This window comes from Microcaecilia unicolor, chromosome 11, assembly GCF_901765095.1.
Source record: "Microcaecilia unicolor chromosome 11, aMicUni1.1, whole genome shotgun sequence".
Classification (NCBI taxonomy): domain Eukaryota; kingdom Metazoa; phylum Chordata; class Amphibia; order Gymnophiona; family Siphonopidae; genus Microcaecilia; species Microcaecilia unicolor.
Genome location: NC_044041.1, coordinates 110,471,013 through 110,497,112, shown reverse-complemented (window position 1 = coordinate 110,497,112; position 26,100 = coordinate 110,471,013). Strand labels below are relative to the sequence as shown.

The 26,100-nt window shown below is 45.1% G+C and overlaps 1 protein-coding gene across 3 annotated transcripts in view; it reads left to right on the top strand.

Moving 5' to 3' along the window:
• Window positions 1–2,320: 2,320 nt before the first annotated feature.
• The window catches only part of EML3 (EMAP like 3), a 160,720-nt gene continuing 136,940 nt past the window's right edge, over window positions 2,321–26,100 (top strand). For all 3 annotated transcript variants that reach the window (XM_030217630.1, XM_030217631.1, XM_030217629.1), the window contains exon 1: window positions 2,321–2,758. In XM_030217630.1, coding sequence (XP_030073490.1) covers window positions 2,728–2,758 — 31 coding nt within the window. In that variant the 5' untranslated portion in view covers window positions 2,321–2,727. The remainder of the gene's footprint in view (window positions 2,759–26,100) is intronic.

Sequence of the window (26,100 nt, the reverse complement as noted above, 5' to 3'; positions counted from 1 at the left end):
GGTAATTAAATCACACTCTGTGGGTTTCACACCAGAGAGAAATACAGATGTCTTGAAGTAACCATGACAGAATGGTTATGTTGCAGTCAGTGAAACAAAGAGAGAGAGAAAGAGGTGAGACCTGCCACATGAGGGGGAGCAATGGACTTTTCCGGGAGTGCATCCAAGGGGTGAGAGAGAGTGTCATACTTCCTATAGTCTAGTGGGTAAGATAGAAAGCATTGCTAGGTTCCAAGTGTGAGTTAGGACCTGTGCCATGTGGTTCCTTAGGTTATTATTCATTTGTCTGTTAGTTCTTTATCAGGAATAATTATTAGTTGCACTGCTATTGCTAACTCAGTTTTCTGACAAGTACTGATAAGTTTTGATTCTAAGTTTGTAATTGCTTTGCCACAATAATATATACAATATATATATTTTTATATTACCAATAAATTGTAATATATTTCCAAAGTGTGGCATTCTTCTCTCATATTGCCAGCAAAATCTTTGTGAGAACCTTTTCTTTGTTTTGGGACCACTTTAGGGCAAAATCATACTCCAAACAGACCAGACAAGCCACAAACTCTACCAGAATAACTATTAGCTAATTATCTTATCAGCTAATCACCTAATTTGCCCTCAATAGCCAGAAATGAACTGGGGGGGGGGGGGAGGCGATGGTTAACATGGAGGAGGGGCACTAGGCACTGAGCAACCCATTTCCTCACCTTGCTTTCCCTTCCTCACCCGCCACCAAAATTAAAATGAAATATTTATCTTAAAGCCTCACCATCTGAAGAAATCCAGATCCCACTCTGACTCAGCTGTACAGTGCACTGAAGAAACTGCAGACTACAGCAGCACCTTGAACTATGTCTCTGGCACTGCCCGATGCTGATTTCGTGACAACTGCAGGGCCGCAGAGAGACTGAGCCAGGCCCAGGGCAAGGCCCCCGCCGCTGCCGCCGCCCCCAATCGCTACTCAGGCCGCCGGCGCTGCAGTCCCCAGTCTCCACCCACCCACCCCCCAGCCCCATCGACAACCCCCCTCCAACCGCCACCTGCATTCAAATCGGCAGCGCCTCATCTCCGTGTGAAAGTAGCAGATCGCCTCCCTCCCTGTGTCCTGTCCTCGTGGAAACAGGAAGTTACATCAGACGAGGGAAGGACACAGGGAGGGAAGACCCGAAGGGAGGCGATCTGCCGCCTTCACACGGAGGTGAGGCGTTGCTGATTTGAATGCAGGGGGCCTGGTGGCAGATGGAGGGGGGTTGTAGATGGAGCTGGTGGCCTGGTAGCAGGAGAGAAACCCCGGCGCCGGGCCCCCCTTGGAGGCCCGGGCCCAGGGAATTTTGTCCCCCCTGCCCCCCCCCCTCTCGGCAGCCCTGGACAACTGAATGTGCTTGCAGTGCAAGTGGTAATGGCTCAAAGTGCTGCCACACTATACAGCTGACTCTGGGGTAGGCTTTGGATTCTTCAGCTGGTAGGACCCATGGATCTCCACTAGCTACATGAATTGTGCACCTGGCTGCTAGGGGCCTGAGCAGGCTGGCATTGGGGTTGGCAAACAGAGCAATTACCCTGGGCCCCCATGCTTGTCTCAAGCTGAAGGAGACACAGCTTGCAGGCAGGCTTTGGGACTCCCCCCTCCTCACCAGTTTCTTTCCAGGGCCTCTGAATGTCTAACATCAGCCCTGGCCCTGAGGCAAAAGTGGAGAGGCCCAGGCCCACTATGGCCACATCCCTCCAGATGGATCCTACCTGTCTTAGCATCCAAACCTCCTAAAGCCAATCCTTGTGGCAAGATACGCCATCTCACCCAAGTCAAGGTGAACCTGCTAATCCAAGCTTGGTTTTTATCCCAATGCATGAGGACTACTTTACATGTCTATGCTTGTCTTAGGCCAGAACCAAGACGGGTTCAGCCTGTTTGCCTTGATCTGGTTGAGATGGAAAGCAACCCTAGCTCCAAGCTGGTCCCCAATGCGCGTCTAAATTCCACTTACCATTTAGTTATTTGATATACTGCCTCTTTCGAGCCCGAGTCGAGGCGTTTTACACGCATGATAAAACTAGTAATAAAACTAAAACATGGAAAGGAACGCCATCATTTGAAAGGACTGAAAATCTCAGCACACCACCACGAGGTATAGACAAAATCATTCACAGTCATACAGAACACGCGCTCAGAGGGAGATCAGTGGGAAGACTTTATTTCCCACCACAGCTCAGACGGTACATGTGCACAGCTGCCTTATCTTATCCCAGCGTTAGAGGCCAGGAACTCTTCTGGTAGGAGGAGACAATTCCCAGAGTAGCCCTGCCCCAGACAGGAGTCCGTCCGGCCGCAGAGGGTTTTAAGCCCTTTCCTGTCCCGAATGACAGCCTGAAAAGCAGTAATACAGGGGAACTGTGACAGGGTCAGGCGCTTCCTGGGGGAGGAGAGAGAGGCACTGAGCATCATGCTCTTCCCCTGGCTTCACTTTCAGTCTCTTGCTCTCGGGTGCAGAGAGAGGGAAGGGTTTTGCCCTGTTCCCCCAGTCGGGAGGGGGGGTCTGGGTGCTACAGCTGCTGATTCTGAATCCTGAGCCCCTGCAATCAGAGGCTGACGCTCCCGGAGCTGCTTGCAAACAACTTGTAGCTTTCTGCCCTGGAGCAACATCACTTTGCATATCCTTTTTCTAAGCTGACTTTCGTTTTTCCAAGGTGTACGTGGGTGCTTTTTTTTTGATCTGCTGACCTAACATGGATGGCTGTACTAATCACGCCAGTTTAGGTGAGTGAAGCGGGATTTTTGTTTCGCTTTTTATTTGTTTTGTTTTGTTACTCCTTGCTTTGGCAGATGTGCAGGCTGACTGGAGCAGCTGTTTGATTCTCTCGTTCTACATGTGTCTAAAATGCCTTTTCTGGATACGGTTGCACCTGATAGATCTCTGTTCAAATCACAGTTCACTCCACAGACATGAGAGAGCTGGGTGTCTTTTGCGGATGGGCTGTTTTTGTTGACTAGTTCCTGTAAGGCAGGACTGTGGGTCAGTATTTGTGGTTGTAGTGTTGTGGAGCAGGAACGATTTACATTGGGCAGTGTAGGCAGGAAAGGCATTACGCAAACAGGAGCACCTCTTTTTTGAATGATGATCATGATATTGGTACTTACAGACAGTAGATATTGAGGAAAGAATCAAGTGTTAGGAAGCAACAGTTTAAACTTGTAACAGCAGATAAAATCAATTCACCCCTCCAGAGACCAGTGTTGCTTACCAGCTGCTGATTTCCCTCTGAAGTCAGTGTTACAGGGGCCAATGGGTCTTGTAGGACCGTGGGATCTACTGTGGTTCAAGCTAGAGAATGACTCAGGGACAAAGTGTGTCTCCGTCCCCACCCCATCCCCCCCCTCCACCCCCATGGGCTCTGTCCTCATCTGCAGAAGCCTGGAACAAGTATGATTTTATATTTAAATCTTTTTATTAAAGTACAAAAAGGAACAATATGCTGTGCAACTATTGTGCATAAATTACAAATAGAAAACAATAATAAAACAGCGAGCAGCTATAATAACCCTCCTCACCACCACCCTCTACTCTTCCAACCCCAACAATAGCTGATTTCTACTACCCCAAGGAATCCTAATCCACCCAGTTAAAATGTCCAGGGGTACAAAATACAACCCGTTCTGTATTCCCTAGAGGGGAGAAATATGCCCTGTGAAGTACTGTTATGATTTTTTAATCTGTGGATGAATACGAAGTCATCAATAATCTCAGGATTCAGTCTAGCTCTCCTGTCTTCCACAGTCCTTCCTGCAATAAAAGATGTCTTCTTAGAAGATGTGCTGGTAGCAGGATGTACAGGACCCCCCATTCAAAGTTTGCTAGTTGTGGCCAGCATGTTTGCTTGTTTTTCCAAAAAAAATCAAAATATCATTGTCTGTATCACTCAAATAACAGTCCAGTTCATTAACAGTCTTCACAGCAGAAAATGACACAGGGCCGAAGTTTGTCCCCATCCTCGTGGGCTCTGTCCCCATCCCCGTTGGCTCTGTCCCCGACCCCATCCCCATGGTTATTGTGGGTCCCCATGTCATTCTCTAGTTCAGACTTCAAAAGGGAGTCAGAGGAGGAAGTAAGGAGGTTGCTTGACCAATGTTATTGATATCAGGGGACGATAGGGGAGGGAGCTGATCTGATGCCAGAGGGTGGGAGGGGAGGAAAGGTATGGTGATGAAGAAAGGAAGAGATGATCCTTGAGGATGGGTAGAGTGGGAATATCCTGACAAAGTGAACTGTGTGACTTAAGCATACAATCAGCACACTGAGCCTGGGCTCCCCCTCACTCACAGAACCCAGAATTGGTGTGCCAAAGGTCGGGAATGTTTTAGAGTGCTTTTCTCTACCAACTACTCTAGTAGACTGTTTTAGGCCTTATCTTCCATTTTGATTTGTACAAGACTAATACTTAATATAACATCCAAGTCTCACGCGACATAGCCGGTTAGGCACGGATATTCAGTGCCAAACCAGCTATGCTGAGTGGTTAAAATAGGCCACTTAAATAGCAGGCCTATCTTTGACCGCTAAAGAGTTAACTGGTTAGCACTGAATATTGGCATAGCCAGTTAACTTTTTAGTGGCCAAAATAAATTCGGATATTCAATGCCAGTCACCGGGTTTAATGCCAGCGGCGGACAGCAAAGGAGCTGCCTGCCTTTGGCTGAATATCAGGCCCATTAAATTTCTGCACAACTGAACCTGTTTCCCTTAATAACTCACTATCCAGATTCAATAGACTGAGGACATTTATTAATTCCTCACAGCTTTCAGTTTAGAAACAAAAAAAACCCCTCTTTGGATTTCTCAGACACCTCAAACTCCTTTAAAACTAGTTTTGAAATACTTCTCTCCTAGAAAATTAACATTTATTCATCCATCCATCGATTTGATTCTTAGTTCCTTCCAACATATATTTTCAGCTTTTCCCCACAACAATCCAATCAGATCTGAACACTTCACTTTCTCTTTCTCTTTCAAAAGAGATATTTACTCTCTTCAAAAGCAGCTTCTCCACACTCACACATACACTGTACTTATTCTTTACCATTAAACTTAATAACGACAGATACGTTAAGAGGGTTTCAGCAATGCTTTAAATCTTCAGCACATCTCTCAGCTGTTTCCCTTTCAAGCCTACTCTTCTAACTGAACTTTCGAACTGTCACTCACTCCTTCTGTGCTCATTACATGCACAGAGAATGGGAGCTCTGCACGCCCTAGAAAGAGCTCTGGCTACAAGCGACAGCCTGTTAAGCAATGCTCTCCTCCACTCGCTCTCTCTATCCAGCATGCCTCTATTTGCTGCCCACATGCTGCCCCAGCTCATCATCTTATTATGCTGCCCAGCTGGCCATTCATACTTTTCCATGCATTTATATTTTTATATACCCCTTTTACAGAAAAATAGAAAAATCTACCTTTTACTGGCAGCGTCAAAACTGGCCTCAACGCAGGGGATTGATCCATGTTGGGGCTACCACAGGCTATTTTTTAGCGCTGCTTGGTAAAATGTTCAAGGTGAAAGAAAACCTCTGCTTGCTTGGTCCAGTAAGGTCTTGCTTTTGTATGACAGGTTGGTTTTTTTTTTTTTGTTCTTTCTGGGACACGGCCACGGGCGGCCCAAGACAATCTGCCGCCTGAGGCAAGGAATGAGCTGCCACCCCCCAGTAGCATAGCCACAGGTGGGCCTGGGTGGGCTGGGGCCCACCCACTTAGGGCTCAGGCCCACCCAACAGTATCACACGTTTAGTGGTAGCTGGTGGGGATCCCAAGTTCCACCAGCTGAAAACTTCCCCCTGACGGTAACGAAACCGCTGCTGTCCACAACAGTGGCACCTGTGCATGCTCAGTTTTCAGTGCATTCCTGCTGCAGACTGCCAAGATGGAGAGAAGCATTTTCCCACCAGCTGAGATATTATTTTGGTGTGTGGGGGAGAACACTTGATGCCCACCCACTTCTTGCCTAGGCCCACCCAAAGTCTGCTGTCTGACTACGCCCCTGCACCCCCACCACGATTTGACATCTTCCCCCTCCTGTTCCTTCCCCAACCCTCTTCCTCGAATGTACCTTTTTGTTTTTGGTTTTTAACAGGTAGCAGTGACATTTGCAGCAGCGATTCCCATAGGCTGCTCTGCTGCCCGTCCTGGCCCCTTCTCTCTACTGTAGCCCGCCTCTCTGAAGTAAATTCCTGTTTCCTCAGAAGCGGGCTGTACTATAGAGAAGGGGCTGGGACTGATGGCAGAGCAGCCTATGGGAATCGCTGCTGCTGCTGCTGTCACTGTTGCCACCGCCTTTTAAAGAAACAAACAAACAAAAAGGTAAGTTTGAGGAAGGGGGTTGAGGAAGGAATGGAAGGGGGGAGATGCCACCTCAGAAGAGTGCCGCCTTGGCCCCTGCCTCAGGTGGCCTAATGGTAGGGCCACCACTAGACATGGCTAATGGGTTTGTGCACATGTGGAAGGCAATTCCGTAACACTGCACTTCTGTTAAGGCACCTAGAGGGTGCCTATGTGAAGCCTGTTCTTCAAAGGAATATAGACACCTATGGTCAAAATTCAAAGCAATTTAATCGTCCAGAAATGGCTCCTGGCAGGTTAAATCGCCTATTCAGGGCTAACTGCTAATTTTCAGCAGCACAACAGAAAATGTCTGCTTAGCAGCTACTGGAAAACTGACTATTCTACTACTACTATTTATCATTTCTAAAGCGCTACTAGACGTACGCAGGGCTGTACACTTGAACATGAAGAGACAGCCCCTGCTCAACAGAGCTTACAATTGTTCTGGGGCCGTTCCAGGGGTGGAGTCAGTACTTGTCCGGTTAAATGCCAGTACTCAGCACATAACCGGCCAGGTTAACCACATAAATAGGACCACATAAAACATGGTCTTATCTTTATGCAGTAACCCATAGCTGGTTAAATGCTGAATATCACTCTTAACTGGTTCCACAATCCCGGATATTCAATGCCGAAGCCTGGACATGGCCTGGCACTGAATTTCCAGGTTTAATGTCAGCAGCAGTCAGCAAATTGCTGACTGACACCATCTAAATATTAGGTCCCTACTTTTTTTCATAGAATACTAGTGTAACAGGTTAGATACATGCCTATAATTTAGGCACAAGTACTTATGCCAGCCATATAGCTGGTGTAAGCCAGGGGTATAGCCAGACTTCGGCGGGAGGGGGGTCCAGAGCCCGAGGTGAGGGGGCACATTTTAGCCCCACCCCAGTGCCGCCGACCCCCCTCCGCCATTGTTGACCCCCCCCCGCCGCCGCCACCACCAACTTTGACCCCCCCCCCATGCCGACGACCCTCTCGACCCCCCCTCCCGCCTCCAACCCTCTCCTGCCATCACCTACCTTTGCTGGCGGGGGACCCCAACCCCCGCCAGCCGAGGTCCTCTTTTTCCGGCGCAAGGCTTCATTCTGTTTCTGTGAGTCTGACGTCCTGCACATATGGAGGGGTAGGATTGGCGGCGGGAGGGGAGGGTCAAGAGGGTCGTCGGCAGGGGGTCCAGGGCCAAATCTACGGGGGCCCAAGCCCCCGTGGCCCCACGTAGCTATGCCACTAGTGTAAGCATTTTCAGCAAAATTCTACAGATGGGAGCCTAACTTATAGTAGTCTGTCTGTCACATGTGTAAGTGGGAATCCTGCTCATGCCCTGTAAATCCCAAGCTATGTGTGATACGTGTGTACAACAGTGTTTTCCAAGTCTGGTTCTGGAGTACTCCCCCCCCCTTGCCAGTCAGGTTTTCAGGATATCCACAATGAATATGCATGAACTTGTTTTGCATACACTGCCTCCATTAAATGTAAATCAAGTTCATGCATATTCATTGTGGATATCCTGAAAACCTGACTGGCAAGAGGGGTACTCCAGGACCGGACTTGGGAAACGCTGCTGTACAGTACAGTCTTGATTATCCGACCTTCGGTGATCTGACCATCCATTATATCCGACAGGCCCCCCTTCCCTCATTGACGCCATCTTATCTCCTTTATTTCTATTAAAAATCTTTGTTTTAGAGCAACATTATACCATTGTTTATGCATTATCTGAGGGGTTTATGCAGTGTTTTCCGTATTATCTGACTTTTCACTTATCCGACAATGGGTCAGTCCAGTTTACGTCGGATAATCAAGAGCGTACTGTATTTATAGAGCTGTACTTAAGGCACGTTTACTACTACTACTACTACTTAACATTTCTATAGCGCTGCTAGGGTTACGCAGCGCTGTACAATTTAACATAAAAGGACAGGCCCTGCTCAAAGAGCTTACAATCTAAAGGACAAGTGAGTAGACGATACGATGGGGGCAGTCAATTTGTGGCATTTGCACATGAATGTGCGCTCATAAGTGTGTAAATGCCAGCATTCTAATCATTTGTCCGCATAATTCTTCCCGAGGGAAATATTCCGCAACCTGATACAATCAATGGTACTAAGCCACGCAGACTATTGCAATGGAATTTATGCGGGATGCAAAGAACAAATCATAAAGAAACTTCAGACCGCCCAAAACACAGCAGCCAGGCTTATATTTGGAAAAACGTGTTTTGAAAGCACCATACCCCTCTGAGAAAAACTGCACTGACTCCCAATCAAAGAACATATTGCTTTCAAAATATGCACAATAATTCATAAACTTATTTACGGTGAAGCTCCGGGATACATGACAGACCTCATAGACCTGCCACCCAGAAACACTACAAGATCAGACCTAAATCTCCACTACCCAAGCCAAAGGACTCAAATACAAATCAACTTACGCATCCAGCTTTCCCTATTTAAGCGCACAACTATGGAATGCACTGCCAAAAGTAGTAAAAACTACGCTCGACCACCTAAATTTCTGAAAAGTACTAAAAACAAACCTGTTCAGAAAGGCATACCCCACAGACCCAACATAAAAACCTGGATACCTGCGACGCAACAAAACCAAAGACTGTAATGGACCTATCCCATCTCTTCTTCTTCCTCTCTAAGTTCCCCCAATGTACTTACCATACGTGAACCTTATTCTGCCACAATATCACCTTGTATTTGTTCATACCGGAACTGGCAAACGCCGTAACGGTACTATGTAAGCCACATTGAGCCTACAAATAGGTGGAAAATGTGAAATACAAATGTAACAAATAATAATAATTGCCATGTAAATGTTAATGTCCACCAGGGACGGACTGACAGTGATCTGGGTCCCTCATCCAATACATCAAGCTTTTAACATAATAACGTAGTAGATGACGGCAGATAAAGACCTTTATGGTCCATCCAGTCAGCCCAACAAGATAACTCATAGCATAAGTTGTGATATGATACTTCATATGTATACCTGATCTTGATTTGTCCATGCCATTTTCAGGGCAAGGACCGTAGAAGTCTGCCTGGCATGGTCCTTGTTCTAAAACGTCTGAAGCTGAATCTGTCTAGCCACGATCAGGGCACAGACCATAGAAGTCTGCCACACTGGCTTTGCTTACAATTACTGGGGTTGCGATCTAATCACCACTAAGTTTCTATGGATCCATTCCTTCTGAACAGGATTACTTTGAGTTTATCCCATGCATTTAAAAAATTTGTTACTGTTTCATCTCCACCACCTCCCGCGGGAGGGCATTCCAGTTACCTACTACCCTCTCCATGTTTTAAGTGTGTGTATATGTTAGACACACACCCAAATGATAAAGACCATTTCCAAAAGTCATTTACCCTAGAAAATGGGCTCCTTGAAAATTACCCACCCTTTCTGCAGGCAAAAGTATTCATTGATGGTTCTTTGAATTTATGTGTTTGTCCTGATTTATTGTGTTGCTTTGACTGCAGCTCTCTTTGCTACCCCTAAGAAGCTGCTGCCCTAGGCAACCTCCCAGTAGTGCCTAATGGTTAAGCCAGCCCTGCCCCGCCCCAAATATGTGATTTACACTTTTTTTTTGTTTCAGATTGAATTGAAACTTTTGTTTTCCAAACCCTTGACCATTCTTGTAGTTTTTCTCAGGACCCCTTTCCTTTTTTTCTACTCTTTTTGGATGATTTGCTGTTATAGATGGTCCCCTCAAGTTCCTCAGTGATGTTGTTCAAAATATTGACAAGAACCAGTCTGAGTGCTGAGCCCAGGGGAACCCCACTGGTCACATTGCTTTCACTAAATAGAAGAGTGTCAGAGGTCCAAATAGGCAACATCCATCAGTTTTGACACTTCGTTGAAGAATTCACTTAAGCTTGTCTAGCTGGCTCTTCTTTTTGTTAAACCACATTTTTTGCTGTTCTGATTCAAAGTATTTCATCATCTAATTCTTTAGAAGTGTTGACATAGTTTTACACACTACTGATATTAGACTAACAGGTCTGAAGTTGCCTGTCTCCCACTCCCACACTTGTGTAGCAAAAGTATATCCGCTCTCTTCCAGTCCCTCAGGGCCTTACTGCACGCCCTTCCCCTCCCCCTCATCTTCAAGAACAAGTTGTATAGAGCTGCAAGGGATGCTGTCAGCACATTCTCAATCTCATTTAATATCCCATGGATTTGTCCATTCTCAATTGTGTACTCTTTCCAAGTACAGGGGGTGGATCATGGCCAAACAGTGGTTGGGGATGGGGGAGGGGGAGGGAGAAGGAGGAGGGACAAGTCTCTCTCCAACTTCCACTCCATTATTGCAGTCTCCCTCTCTCCCTCCTCCCCCCACCTTCTCTGTCACTTGGGCCAGTGTTTCCTCCCACAGCCACTACTGCTCCTGGCTCCCACTTTTCTTGCAGCCAGCAGCACTGATTGCTTCTACTGCTGCTCCCTCTTAAACCTCATACCAGTCACTACTGCACCGGCTGGATCCCTCCTCCTCATGGCTTATGCTGGCCCATTGATTATTCATAAATGATCTAGTGATGGGAGTAACTAGTGAGGTAATTAAATTTGCTGACGACACAAAGTTATTCAAAGTTGTTAAATCGCAAGAGGATTGTGAAAAATTACAAGAGGACCTACGAGACTGGGAGACTGGGCGTCCAAATGGCTGATGATGTTTAATGTGAGCAAGTGCAAAATGATGCATGTGGGAAAGAGGAACCTGAACTATAGCTACGTAATGCAAGGTTTCACATTAGGAGACACCGACCAGGAAAGGGATCTAGGTGTCATTGTTGATCATACATTGAAACCCTCTTCTCAGTGTGCGTCAGCGGCTAAAAAAGCAAATAGAATGTTAGGTATTATTAGGAAAGGAATGGAAATCAAGAGAGATGATTTTAAGGTATTGGGGGGGGGGGGGGCAAACGGGAGACACACCCCTGTAAAAAAATCCCTGGCTACATCATTGACTCAGTTGAACAACTGTGCATCTTTTAGTGCACTTTGATACGACTGCTGAAGGTAGTATAGCAAATACACAATAAACCATCTATGCCCTATTACAACACAGGGTCTGAAAGACCGTTGACAATTCCAGTGTTGGCCCATGAGCCCCGAGCTTTTAAAGAGTGAGTACAGAGGGAATATACGCTGCCTATGTTCTATTGCCTCCTGCTTCTCATATACCCCTGCAGTTCAGCTGACCAGCCACTTGGGGAAGCCTGATCACCCATTAAGCAAATTTGTCCCATTCAAGTATCTGCTCTGTAATCTAGGGCTGTTTACTGACATCTGTTAATACATGAAGTTGCACTGTTGCACATTAAAGCACATTAATGCCATTAAATAGCTGTCCTGACTTGTCTGGATGGCTGTCTGGGAACTGGCACAGAGCATCGGTGGTATCCAGATAAATTCCAGCAATCACCAGACACTCATCAGATATTCAGTGCCAATATCTGAGTACAGTCCAGTGATAAATATTTGGGTATAAAAACCTGTGTCAGCGGCATTTAGAAAAAGCTCTGGTAACCATTGGTTAAATATCACACCTGACGTTTCTACATTACTAATAACTTGTGTTCATCGCATATTAACATAGTAAACACATGTTAGTAGATCTAGCCCTTAGTTTATAGTCATTTTACATTTATCACCATTTCCCATCTCAGGTCCTTCACCTTCCATTTATTTTTGGAGGGGGGGGGGGGGAATGATGAGCAAATAGAACTAGTGTTTCCCTTTTTTGCTAGTTCCCTACTTTCTGTTTTTATCTTCCCTAGTTTTCCTCTTGTTGTTTGTCTCTCTCTTGTATGTCTAATGTTTAAATCTTTTTTTATTGATATAATGAAGAAATTAAACATTCACAGCATTTCAACAAATAACATTGTTAATTGACAGTCAACTGTCAGCCTTTCTCCCAGCGTCAAAACACTTTTTTCCATTTATCTCCCAACAACCTTCCCCTCCCTCCCTTCCCTCCCTCTTAACTTTATGCTAAGTCACTTTTATTGCAGAACAAAGAAAACTTATTGCTACAGAAACACAATGATTATAACTTATTTATAGGAACTTCCCCCCCAACCAACCTCTTTCACCCTCCCCTCTTCCCTTTTCCCTTATCCCCCCCCCCCCCCCCCTTTTATGCTTAATCTACAGAGTACCATTAGCAATTCAATAATCTACTTCTAGCTGACGGAGTCAATGTGTGAAGAAAGAGGTCCCATACCACTTGAAATTGTAATCCAGCCTTGGAATTGAAGTCCACTACCCCTACTCTCTCCAACCTCAATAATGTTATCATGCGCGTCCTCCATTGAGTTTGTGTGGGGTATCGCCGAGACAGCCACCCAGCCATGATCACCTGCTTAGCAACTATAATTGCTTTCTGGACAAAACTTGTAAATCCTGTTGGGACTGGATAGATGAATTTTGGTTGTCCCAGCAACAATCCAGAGTCATATTTCCACGTTGCGGACCACAGGCTAGAGGAATATTGTGTCAGACGTGTCCAAAATCGCACTACTCCCCTGCAACTCCAGAGCATATGCCCCAGAGTGGCTCCTACTTCCCCGCATTTGGGGCATTCCCCCCATGAGGAGAGCCCCATATGAAAGGCTCTTCTCGGGGATATGTATAGGCGGAGTGCTATTTTATATTGCAGTTCCCAGTGCATGGCCATGTTGGATTGTTTCCGTATCTTTAACAGATGTTCTTTAAGTTGAGATGCTGTCAAGTCTAATTGTATATCATTCTTCCACATGACCAGCAGCTTATTGTAATCCAATTCCTCTGCTGTATCTCTAATATGTCTATGATGAAATTTAAGTGGAACCCTTTGTTGTGCTGTGAGAGAATAAGCTGAAGTTAATTCCTCTTGAACGTCCTCTGCTAAATCCTCCCATGGCAAAGAGTGCACATAATGCCGCAATTGGAAGTAGTGAAATTCATCCGAGGGAGGTAAAGAGTATTCTTTCTGCAGTTCCAAAAAGGATTTAAGTTTTCCTTCAAGAGTGACAACGTGCAATAAATATCGCATCCCACTGCGTCCCCATCTCTGAAACGCCGGGTACAGTAGGCCCGCTTCAAAGGCCGGATTCCCACAAATGGGTAGGTATGGAGTAGTCCTCGGTGAAAAGTTGTGGAGTTTACAGATCCACTTCCACACCATTCTCGCTGTCCTCATTATTCCAGACTCCCTCAAGATGTAAGGTATCTGTGGCCCCCTTACATGTAAGTAGGTGCTGAAATGTATTTCTGGGTGCAGTTGTAGCTCAAGCGTTGTGTTTGTAAAGTCCTGAGTTCCTCTGAACCAATCATTCACATGGCGCATGCCACTAGCCACTGTCATAAATTTGATATTTAGGAGTCCCGGGCCGCCATATTCTGCCGGGATACACAGCACTGAGTATGGGAGGCGTGGCTTCCTCCCTTTCCATAGAAAAGTTTGGACTGTTTTTATTAATTGTTGTTCGTCAGTCCTCTTTAAAAATAATGGGAGGGTCTGAAATGTATACAGCCATCTGGGGACTATGACCATGTTAACCAGAGCGATTCGTCCCATTAAAGAAAGTGGCAACGCCTTCCAGGCCAGCAATTGCTTTTTAGTATCTCGTAAAAGCCTTAGCACATTAAGTTCATAGAGTTTGGACAAGTCCATTGGGATATAGACTCCCAGATAAGTCAGCGAAGTCTGCGCCCATTGCAGGGGAAAGGTTCCAGGCCATGTGGTTTGTATCACCGGGAACACCGGGAGTGCCATAGACTTATGCAGGTTTAATTTGAAGCCAGACAGGTTTCCATACTGTTCAACAATCTCTAACAGTCGTCCCAGGGTTCTGGAAGGCTCCCTCATTACCACCATTAAGTCGTCTGCGTATGCCAGAATTTTTATAGTCTGACCTGCCAAAGTAACCCCATGTAGGTCTGGAGCTGCGAGGACCATTCTTATCAGGGGCTCGAGGGACAACAGGAACAGCAAGGGGGACAGGGGACACCCCTGCCTAGTACCTCTGTAAATTGGAAACTCTGGTTCTCGGATCCCATTCACCAATATACTTGCTCTGGGTTGACTGTAAAGGGCTCCTACTGCTTGTGTAAACCACCCCCCTATACCCATCATTCCCAGTGTTTGAAACATAAAGTCCCACCCAACCCTGTCAAAAGCTTTCTCAGCATCGAGACTCAATATCAGGGTGGATGCCTCTTTCTGCCTACTTTCTGCGATTGCCATTAGGAGCTTCCTAACGTTGTGTACTGCCTGTCGTCCTCTCACGAATCCCACCTGCTCTGTGCCTACTAGTGAAGGCAAGCATTGTGCCAACCTATCTGCCATCATTTTCGCCAGTATTTTTGTGTCTACATTTAATAGTGATATCGGCCTATACGATTCTACTTTGTCTAAGGGCTTCCCTGGTTTAGGAATGAGCGTTATCAACGCCGTGTTCGCGTATCTCGGGAGGCTCCCTTCCTCAATGATTTCATGAAAATATTCCAGGAGTGCTGCTAATGCTTTACCAGGCAGGATTTTATAATATTCCCCCGAAAAACCATCTGGGCCCGGTGCAGATCTCAGTTTTAGTGCTTTGACCCCCTTCTGCAGCTCGGACATTGTCAATGGTTGGTTTAAAGCGTCCAGTTGCTCCTCTGTTAATTTGGGGAGGTCTATTTGCTGTAAGTAATCTCGGATCGCGTGTGTATTTGCGGGTGTTTGTTTTTGATATAATTTAGTAAAGTACTCTGTAAATGCCTGTCCTATCTTTTCATTATCAGTTATATTATCTCCCTTGTGGTTTTTTATAGATGTCACTGTCCGTGGGCCACCTACCGTTTTAATTAAGCGTCCCATCATTCTGCCTACCTTATTCCCAAACCTCTGTAATTTATATTTATAAAATAAGGTAGATTTCGCCTCCTTCTCATGTAGCAGACTATTTAACGCTACCTGGGTTGCTTTTAAATTTTCCAGGGTGATCAAAGAAGGATGGTGCAGATGTATCTTTTTGGCCCTCCGCAGCTGTCGTTCTAAGTGCAATATGCTAGCTGCTTTCCTTTTATTCTTAATGCTACAGTAAGCTATGACAGCTCCCCGCAGGACTGCCTTCGAAGCTGACCAGAACAGCTCAGGTTGGAGCTCTGCATGAATGCCATTATGCTCTATATATTGTTCCCAGTTCTTCTGCACATGTGTTCGCAAGTGCGGGTCAGAATACAAATAAGCCGGGTACCTCCATCCCGCCCCTCCCTTGAACTCTGACCTGAGCCTAAGGTCCACCCACACCAGGGCATGGTCGGATATTTCTTCGGGGCCTATGGTTGCTGCCTCTACTAAATGGAACACAGGTCGGGCCAACATAACATAGTCTATCCTAGCCAGGGAGCCATGTGCCCTTGATCTATGTGTGTAATCGCTCTCCCCAGGGTGCAGTACTCTCCACGTGTCCACTAAATCTAGTGTTTTATTGAACATTTGAAATTCTCGCGCCCTTGTCCCACGGTAATGAGAGGCCAGGGTGTTAGTACAATCATGTAGGGGGTCTAGAACCGCATTAAAGTCCCCTGCTACTATCAAATCTCCTCCTCCACTCTGCAAACACTTCCCCGCCAGGTCTTTAAAAAATTTAGCATCAAAATTATTGGGCCCATATAATACCAGCAGTAACAAGTTCCTCCCTTCTAGCCACAATTTTAACAAGATAAAGTCTCCTCTGTCCCCCCTATCCAGAACTGTGGCTTTATAGGGGAGTCCTTTTCGGAATAACACAGCAACCCCCCCTTTCCTCCCACGCGACGGGGCAGCAAATACTTCTCTGACCCATGACTTTTGCAGCTTTAAGTGTTCTTTCTCTGTAAGGCGGGTTTCCTGCAAGCATGCCACATCTGCTTTGTGTCTTTTCAGCGCAGATAGGATCTTAGACCTTTTAATAGGGGAGCTTATACCTCCTACATTCCAGGTCACAATTCTAGTGGACATGCTTACTGAATTCACCAGTTTTAGCGATCTCGCCTCTTAACACTGTAATCTCTCTCTGTACCCTAACCATGCAGTCCTCCCAGCTCCAAGGCCATTCACCCCAACTGCCCGATTTACCTAATTGTTCCGTGTAATCCCATTGATCCCTGACATACATCAGCTTATAACATCTGGTACTCTTTACTTTTAAATTCAACTGCATCCTAAATCCCAATCCCCCCCTTATCCCCCACCTTTCCTTCCACCCCTTTGCCATCGTCCAGGCCCAAGCCTGCGCCTAGAAGTGGCTAGAGTCCACCTGAGTAGCGAGGAGCCCTCCCCCCCGTATGATTTATAATTCCTGTACTTACTGCTGCTGTTAGATATATTGTTCACTGACTCACAGCAAGCATTGCAAGTCTTTCAATCTCCCTCGGAGATTTCCTTCTCTTGTAGTCCAGTCTTGGCTTCCTCTGGTGTTTTAAAAGTTTGCCATTGTCCTTGTAACAGAACTTTTAGTGAAGCTGGATACTGGAGCCTAAAGCGAATTTGCTTCTGTGCCAACATTGAGCAAATCTGATGAAATTTTTTCCGTTGCTCTTGTACTCCAAAGGAGTAGTCTTGGAACATCAAAACTGGGCGCCCCTCATGTGTTAAGTCTCCCCTCCTGATCTTAAATCCATTCAGTATCTCCATTTTAGAGCGGTAGTTAAGCACTCTCGCCACTATAACACGAGGCCTCTTTTGGCTGTCAGCTTTTCGTCCCACGCGGTGTGCTCGCTCGATTACTAAAGGCCCAAGTGAATCTGATAAAGCCAATTCTTTAGTTAGCCAGTCTGTGAGCCAAGGCACTAAATTCCTGTCTGGTATATTTTCGGAGATGCCTACAATTCGTACATTGTTTCTCCGGGAGCGGTTTTCTAAGTCTTCTAGCTTATCGTAGTGTTCCTGGAGCTGCTGCTTAATCTCGCGAATGTCCACACTATAGGCCTGTGAGTCATCTTCTAGGGCTGAAATCCGCACCGAAAGATCTTCCGCGCGGGTCTCTAGTCCCTCCAATTTGGCATGGAAAGCATCAATTTTTTGTTCCATAGTGTCCCATTTAGGCTGCCATGCTTTGACCACTGCAGTTGTTAGTTGCTCTAGTTGTGCCGCCGAAAATGCTTGCTCGCATTGCTGCGACTCGCCCGCCATTTTGGAGTCGGAGGTAGGCAACTTAACCTTTTCCTTCTCTCTTTTCCCAGTTCGAAGCGCCATTCCGATCGGGGTTTTATTCAGATATTTGTCCATGCAGTTGTGCTGTAGCCAGCGGGAGTTCTATCAGTGTTTTTTGAGCAGTATTTTTAAGGATACGGAGTTGGGGCCCACGAGCTGCAGCGCTGCACGTCTGCTCAGCTCATCGCATCACGTGGACTCTCCTCTTGTATGTCTAAAGAAAGATTTGTCTTCTCTTTCTATCGACTGAGCAATTTTATCCATCTGCTTTCAGCTCCCTTTGTTTTTCCTGCCATTTCTGCCTGTCGTCCTCTCTCCATGGGTTTCTTTCTGTAGTTTTTGAATGATGGCCTCCTCACTCTTTACCACTGCTGGATAACCTGTCTTACACAGAGATTTGTTGTCTTCTCAACACTCCCTTTTATTGCATACCAAAGTCTCTTTGTATCTTTCAGTACTTGGAATCTTAGTAGGGAATCCTCATCACTATCACTTATCCTCTTGAAGTCAGCCATTTTGAAGTCCAAGACCCTAGTATGGTTCTCTTTCCACATAGTATAATGAACACAGGATCCTAAATTTTTGTTTACACAGAGGTCCGTTTGTTAGTACAACACCAACAGTTCATTAAACCTTGCATTCTGTCTCCTACAGTGGCCAGTCGGAGTCATTTAGAAGATACCTTCTCTCGAACTCATTCCCAAATGTAAGAATTGGTGATCCCCATGCTTGCCTGACTAATACATGTTTATTGATCCATCCTCCAAAAATTTGACCAAAACCCAGTTTATGCTATTAACTTTGACAGCTTCATCAGGCAACACAGTTTAAATGTGTCTGGAGCGAAAAAATACTTTGCCCAATTTGTTTTAAATGTTCTACCTATTAGTTTAATAGAATGTTCCCTAGCACTTTTTTTTAACTTGAAAGGATAAAAAACTGTTCCATGTAACCCATTCTAACCAACTCATGATCTCATAGACCACTCGCAGAGAAGACTTTGGTCCACGGCATGCAGTCTAGTGAACTGTGCTCGAATATTTCATGGTTTTCATACTTTCTGCGTTGTTGACTCACCTGAAACATATTGACCCCTGAGGAAGGCTTTGTGCGGAAACATGGCCCATGTAGGGTTTTTTGGGTCAGTTTACTTTGGCGAATAAACTTTTTGGACGCTCATACTCCTTGTTCATTGTGTATTTCTCTTCCCACCTCCACGCCTGTTGTTTTTGTGCTTTTTTTGCTCATAAGACCACTATACCATACAACCTTATATTCCACTAATACCATTAAAAGTTCAAAGCAGAAAACAAAGCAATACAAGACAGAATACTTCTCTGGACTGATAACAGATACAATTATTTTGATAAAATAAACGTTTGAAACAGTAAAGTCTTAACTTTTCTCCTAAATATCATCTGTTTGCTCTCCTAGCTGAAAAGCCCTAATCTATTCAGCCATTTTTCATTGGAAAAACATTCCTCCATCTTCATCACCTTTGTTGCCCTTCTCTGAAGCTTAAAATAGTGGATTACTTTGAAGCATATGAATATCGGGATCCCACGCACCAGGGTTTCAAAAAAAGACATACCCAACAAACTCAACTGAATTTTTTGTTAAGCTGACTGGAGTAATTATGAAGGGGGATGCAGGAGATCCAGCCTTTCTGGAACAGTAAAACCATTGGCACTTCCAGCTTAGAGGTGAAGAATCTTCTGGCCACTCTGACAGAAGGTCCCAGAAAACAAAAAGGCAACCGATCTGCAAAATCCAACGTGGAAAACAAGCCAGCAGATCAGTATAATATCCAAAAAGACTTTATTGAAGATACCATGTCGGGCATTTGTTTTATTTATTTATTTATTGTATTTGTATCCCATCTTTTCTCACCTATTTGTAGGCTCAAAGTGGCTTACAGAGTGTGGTTATGACATAATCATTTCGTGATAACAAGTACAATTCTTATACTTTGAAGGTTGGTAAGAGAAGATCGGCATAGTCGTTTCATGATAATAAGTACAATTATTACTGTTTAAAGATTAGGTAAGGGAGGATAGACGGAAAGTGTTGGGTAAGTTAGAGGTGAGCTGTGGTAACTGTGTGATTTTATGCACGGTATCCTATATAATAATTCTCACCTCCAACGTTCTATGCGCGTGTTTCCCTACTCCTCCTACTGCCTCGGAATCAGCTGTCACCCCCCGCGCTATGGCCCCCTCGAAACCCACCCCCTTCCGCGAACCTGTTGATCCCCCCCCGGAACGCCGAAAACCGCACCCCCCCCCCCGCCGCTGTTGTGCGCTACCTGTGCTGACAGCCGAAGTGTTGTTCTGCCCTTTGGGTGGGTTCCTCAATCATCTCAGAAAGTTTAACTCCGTGCGTCTGACGTCAGACGCACGCAGAGGAACTTCCAGACAAGATGATTGAAGAACCTACGGGAAGGGAAGAACAACACTTCGGCTGTAAGCACAGGTAGCTCAACCATGGCAGCGGCGGCGGGGGGCAGTTTTCGCCAGCACGGGGGGGGGGGGGGGAACAACAGGTTCGCAGAAGGGGGGGTTCGAGGGGGCCGTAGCACGGAGGGGGGGGGGGAGGAATTGCCTGCCTAAGGCCCGTTTTCTTGCCTACAGAAACGGGCCTTTTTTACTAGTCTTCAATAAAGTCTTTCTGGATATTATACTGATCTGCTGGCTTGTTTTCCACTCTGACAGAAGGACATTTTAACTTGTCTGAGAAATTGGTTGATGAATGGACGTCAGGGAGTTGTGGTCCAGGAGGTCCACTTTGTTGAATGCCAAGGGACCAGCAGAGTACGGCAGGGATCACTATTAGGCTGAGTCCTCTAATATTTTCATAAGTGACGTTACAGAAGGACTTTAAAAAATAAAATGCCTTTTGGTGGAGAAATAGACATGTCAGGGGAACATGTGTTGATAAATTCGCACATTCTCTGCTCAGTGCTATAAGGTAAAACTCAATGCTGTTTATTCAGCCTTGGCATTTATTGCAAGCCCTCTTAACTCAGTTTACTTAAAAAATGCTCAAATGTGCTGCTGTGTGGAGGATGGGCAAGGGCAGAGGGAGACAGTTGAAAAAAACACCAAGACAGACTCCCAGCAATAGCACATGCTTCTCTATTCTTTATTTAGATCTGTAGTAGCAATGAGGAAGGAGCAAGTACAAGTGAGATTTTTGAGGCACCAGCCACCCAGACCTGGTCCCTTGTGCTTTAAGACCATAGACCTCAAAGGGGCAACACCATGGCACTTGTAATCTCCTCCCTCAACCAGCATTGTTTTCTCTCATCCTGCCCATGGGTGCCAAAATCTTAAATCTGACCTTTGGTTGGCGTTGGGGCTAGGAGACATCGTTCTACTGATGCCCTGATGATCAAAGGTAAATGTGGACACGTACCAGCGTGGAATGATCAGAGGGGTCTGGTGCGAGTGCACAAGGGAATACTGCAGAGCTCACATATGATCAGAGCACTGCACTCTGATTGTACGGGTGAAATAATGCCTTAATCTTATACCAGCTTGAAACTGGTATTAGGGTTAAGGCTTTCTTCCTCCTCCCATCCATACCAGGCAGCCCGGGCTGTCACCGTCAGCCCGAGCTGCCACTGTCAGTCCTGGGGGTCCAGTAGACCCCTGAACCTCCCAAACACAAAGCCCTGGTCGCCTAGTGCTCCTCCAAGCCCCCACACCCCCATGGACACCAACACAGGGGCCTGGAGGTCCAGTGGACCTGCAGCCCCCCAACAGAAGAGAGGGCTGGAGGTCACTGGACCTCTAGTCCACACCTGGTGTTCTAACGCGCCCCCCCCCCCCCAGTGGTATAGCAGCCCTGAAACCTCCCCCCGTACCTTCAGATGCCGGAGGAGGGAGTAGCACTCCCTCCTTCTTCCAGCGCCTCCTCCAAAATGGCGATGTCCTGCCCAGTGCATCCTAGGATGCACTGGACTGGGCTTCTATACCATATAAGGGAGTTTCTGTTCCAGTGCAACTTTTACGATGTTATTTCGGAACAGCACAGGGAATTGATCATGGGGGGGAGGACTCTATAACTGACACCTCCATTTGGTCACAGTGAGAGCCTATTCTACAACGTCATCTGGGCTCCCAGAATCCCTTATAGAATATTTGTGTAACCCAGTATCAGCACACCTATAATTAAGATACACCTGCTATAGTTGTGGTGTAAATGTAGATGCCTAAATGCAGGGCTTTTTTTGAGGGGGTACTTGGGGGTACTGAATACCGGCACCTTTTCCATTGTCTGCTAAAATTGACCCACAGACCCCAGGTTTTAATGAAAGAGCTCAGGCTCTACACACCAATTCTGCCTTGTCATAGATTCTGTGACTGGCTGCAGGGGGCCTGGCTATTGTGGGGTGGGTCCATCAGTGATCACCCCACCCCTGAAGAGTGGCCTAGCATTTGAGTACTGGCACCTTTTTTGCTAGAAACAATGCACTGCCTAAATGTGACAAGGGAACACATAGCTTACAGTATTATGTAAGTTGTGTGCATAAGTGGTAAAGTTTAGGGGAGTAGGGTAAAAGGATGGCTCTTCTAACAAAAACTAGGGAGTTGAAAGTCTGTCGTACACAGTGTTTAATATCATAAATATACCTTGAAGACTTGACACGGAGCCGTGTTTCGGCAAAAGAGAAGTATTTGCAACCGGCTTAGACTGCACCTCGTTATTTGGAGATTACTATTCAAGTAACTACACAGTTCTACACATAGTTTGCAATATTATCATCAAATTTATATTTATACATTTACAGAATCCTGAGGCAGGCAGTTATGCCGAAACATGACTCTGTGTGGGTCTTTAAGGTGTATTTATTATAATAAACACTGTGCAACAGACTTTCGACTCCCTGGTTTATGTTGGAAGAGCATTCCTTTTACCCTACTCCACTAGACTTTTCCTTTACATTCGTAGTGGTACCTGTCCTCCACATCGATGGTTCCTTTACCCTGTATAAGTGATAGACATGCCCATGTTCCACCCATGCCCCATCCATGTATACACTCCTCACATTTACATATTGTCCCACTTGGTGCATTTTATTTAGCAAAAGGGTGCTGGTTCTCAAATGCCAGGCCATCCTTTAGGGGTGAGGTGATCACTGAGGGACCCACCCCATAATAGCCAAGCCCCTTGCAACCAGTCACAGAATCTATGGAAAGGCAGAGCTTAGACTCTTTCATTAATACCTGAGGACCATGGGTTGATTTTAGTAGGCAATAGAAAAGGTGCCAGTACTCAGTACCCCTGAGTACCCCCTGATGCTACTTCTGTGTGACCTTGTAGAATGGCTCTTAGAGCACTGTCTTGAATGTTAATTTTCTATGTATTTTAATTCTCATGCGGTGTGTAACTCCGGGAGTTGACTTCTTAAAATTAAAGGGTCATGGATTTGATATTCCACCTCTCTGTGGTACAACCAAAGCGGTCTAGTCCTAGAGGACTCATGATCTAAGTTTTGTACTTTAAGCACCTACATATAGGTGCATTGTTATAAAGTCGCCCTCTTATTTATTTATTGGGATTTATTAACTGTCTTTATGAAGAGATTCACCCAAGGCGGTGTACAGCAGATACAGTTTAACATCAAACTTACAATTTTGTTAACAGCATAACACTAGTAAAATGAACAAGTACAAACATAGACAGAATGTAAGAGGAAAACCTGAAAGCAGCAAATTGAGACCTAATAATAGGATTACCATAAAACGGGATAAAAAATATACACATTTAACAGCACTGAAATTCAAATATCAGAGATATGATACGAGGAAAGCATAATAGCGATGGAATATCCAATAAGCACACAATTAGAACATTCAAATAACATTGCTATGATACCAATGCTTTTCTACAATACAGCTTGCCATATAGCTGAGGAGCCAAGTGCAGATTATAGATGGGGACAAGATGGGTGGTACAGAGTCAGTTGGGATAAATAAATGGGTGGCTAAACTAAAGGCAAGTTCTTTGTACGGTTAATCAAGATATAAGGAACTGGTCTAAGTTACAGTGGGTGTAGCAAGATAGTCCAGGTGCAGAATGGGTGTACAATTATATAGTTATAGTGAACACTGCCTATTGAGAACAGTAAGGAGGCCATATATTCTGCTCTTCATACGGATGTCCTCAATTTGGAGGTAATAATAGAGTAATATCAAACTTTTGATGCACAATCTGATGTGTGATTTTGCCACCTCTCTCAGAACTCCACAGTGCTGCTCTCCACTGTCCCCCCCCCCCAATTCTAAAAGTTTCTGTTCCCCCCTCCCCCCCCCCCATCTCTTATAAATGGTGCGATTCAGAGCCAATAACTGTCTACCTTGAGTGCTTACCCATCCCGGTCACTGTGTTAAAGAGAACATAAGAATAGCCATACTGGATCAGACCAGTGGTCCATCTAGCCCAGTATCCTGCTTCCAACAATGACCAATCCAGGTCACAAGCACCTGGCAGAAACCCAATTGGTAGCACCATTCTGTGCTACCAATCCTGGGGCAAGCAGTGGCTTCTCCTGTGTCCATCTCAATAACAGACTATGGACTTTTCCTCCAGGAACTTGTCCAAACCTTTTTAAAACTCAGATATACTAAATGCTGTTACCACATCCTCCAGCAGCAAGTTACAGAAATTAACTATTTTTTGAGTGAAAAAATATTTCTACCTATTTGTTTTAAAAGTATTTCCATGTAATTTCATTGAGTGGTCTTTGTACTTTTTGAAAGAGTGAAAAATTGATTCACTTCTAACCTTTCTACACCTCTCAGGATTTTAAAGACCTCAGTCATACCCCCCTTGGCCATCTCTTTTCCAAGCTGAAGAGCCATAACCTTTTTAGCCTTTCCTCATGTGGGAGGAGATCCATCTCCTTTATCATTTTGGTCACCCTTCTCTGAACCTTTTCTAATTCTGCTATATCTTTTTTTGACATAAGGTGACCAGAATTGAACGCAATACTCAAGGTGAGGTTTCACCATGGAGCAATCCAGAGGCATTATAATATTCTTGGTCTTATTTTGCATCTCTTTCCTAATGATTCCTAGCATCTTGTTTACTTTTTTGGCCGCCGCCACCGCACACTGAACAGAAGATTTCAGTGTATTGTCTACAATGACATCTAGATCTTTTTCTTGAGTGCTGGCTCCTAAGATGGACCCTAGCATCAGGTAACTATGATTCAGATTATTCTTCCCAATGTGCATCACTTTTTCATTTGTCCACATGAAGTTTCATCTGCCATTTGGATGCCCAGTCTTTCAATTTCCTAAGGTCTTCCTTCAATTTTTCACAATCCACATGTGTTTTGACAACTTTGAATAGGTTTGTGGCATCTGCAAATTTAATCACCTCACTCGTCATTCTGTTTTCCGGATCACTTATAAATATGTTAAATAGCACCGGTCCTAGTACAGATCCCTGTGGCACTCCACTATTCACCCTCCTCCATTGAGAAAAATGGGCATTTAACCCTACCCTCTGTTTTTCTGTCCAATAATCAGTTTCATATCCACAGAAGGACATTGCTGCCTATTCCATGACTCTTTAATTTTCTCAGAAGTTTCTCATGAGGAACTTTGTCAAAAGGATTCTGAAAATCTAGATACACTACATCAACTGGCTCACCTTTATCCAAATGTTTATTAACGCCTTCAAAGAAATGAAGCAAATTGATGAGGCAAGACTTCCCTTGGCTGAACCCATGCTGACTCTGTCCCATTAAACCATGTTTGTCTATGTGTTTCATAACTTTATTCTTAACAGAAAGCCATCTTGCCCTTGAATTTGGTGTTTTCAGTTATTACATGATTATGCACATCAGGTGTTCCCAAGCCTGTCTCGAGAAGGCTACATAGAATATTTTAAATCACTGAAAGGGCTAGATAGAAGGGGGAGGGGGTAGTGGGTTCCCCCTGGGAACATTTGCTGATTAAGGGGGGGGGATCCCATTCTTCTCTCACCCTTCCCAGAACTGAGAGCGCTGAATGAAAATGTTAAATATGCTAGTTTTGAAAAATGTTATAACTTCCTTTTCATAAGTGAGGTTTACAGAAGAAATAGAAGTGAAGAGAGGTAAAAAGCATGTTTCATTCAGTCAACACCAGGATTACTTATGAAACAGACACAATATAAACAGGAGCACACGGCCCATCCATGTACCGAGAGTACATCAGTCATGTTTTAATGTGAACATGGTGCCCGCTTCAGCTTAGCATCTATTACTTCTCGTTTGGGCAACACATTTGAAAGTCCAATCTGAGAAATCTTGCAAATATGCGTCAGTTAATGTTAGCTCAAAATTTATAAATTTCACATGCAAGAATATTCACACAGTTACGTGCAATATATGGAGGTGATTACAGATGCCACTAGGCCATTTCCTCTCCTCAGGGGAGATATGATAAGAGGTCTATAAAATAATGAGTGGAGTGGAATGAGTAGATGTGAATCGTTTGTTTAGTCTTTCCAAAAATACTAGGACTAGGGGGCATGCGATGAAGCTACAAAGTAGTA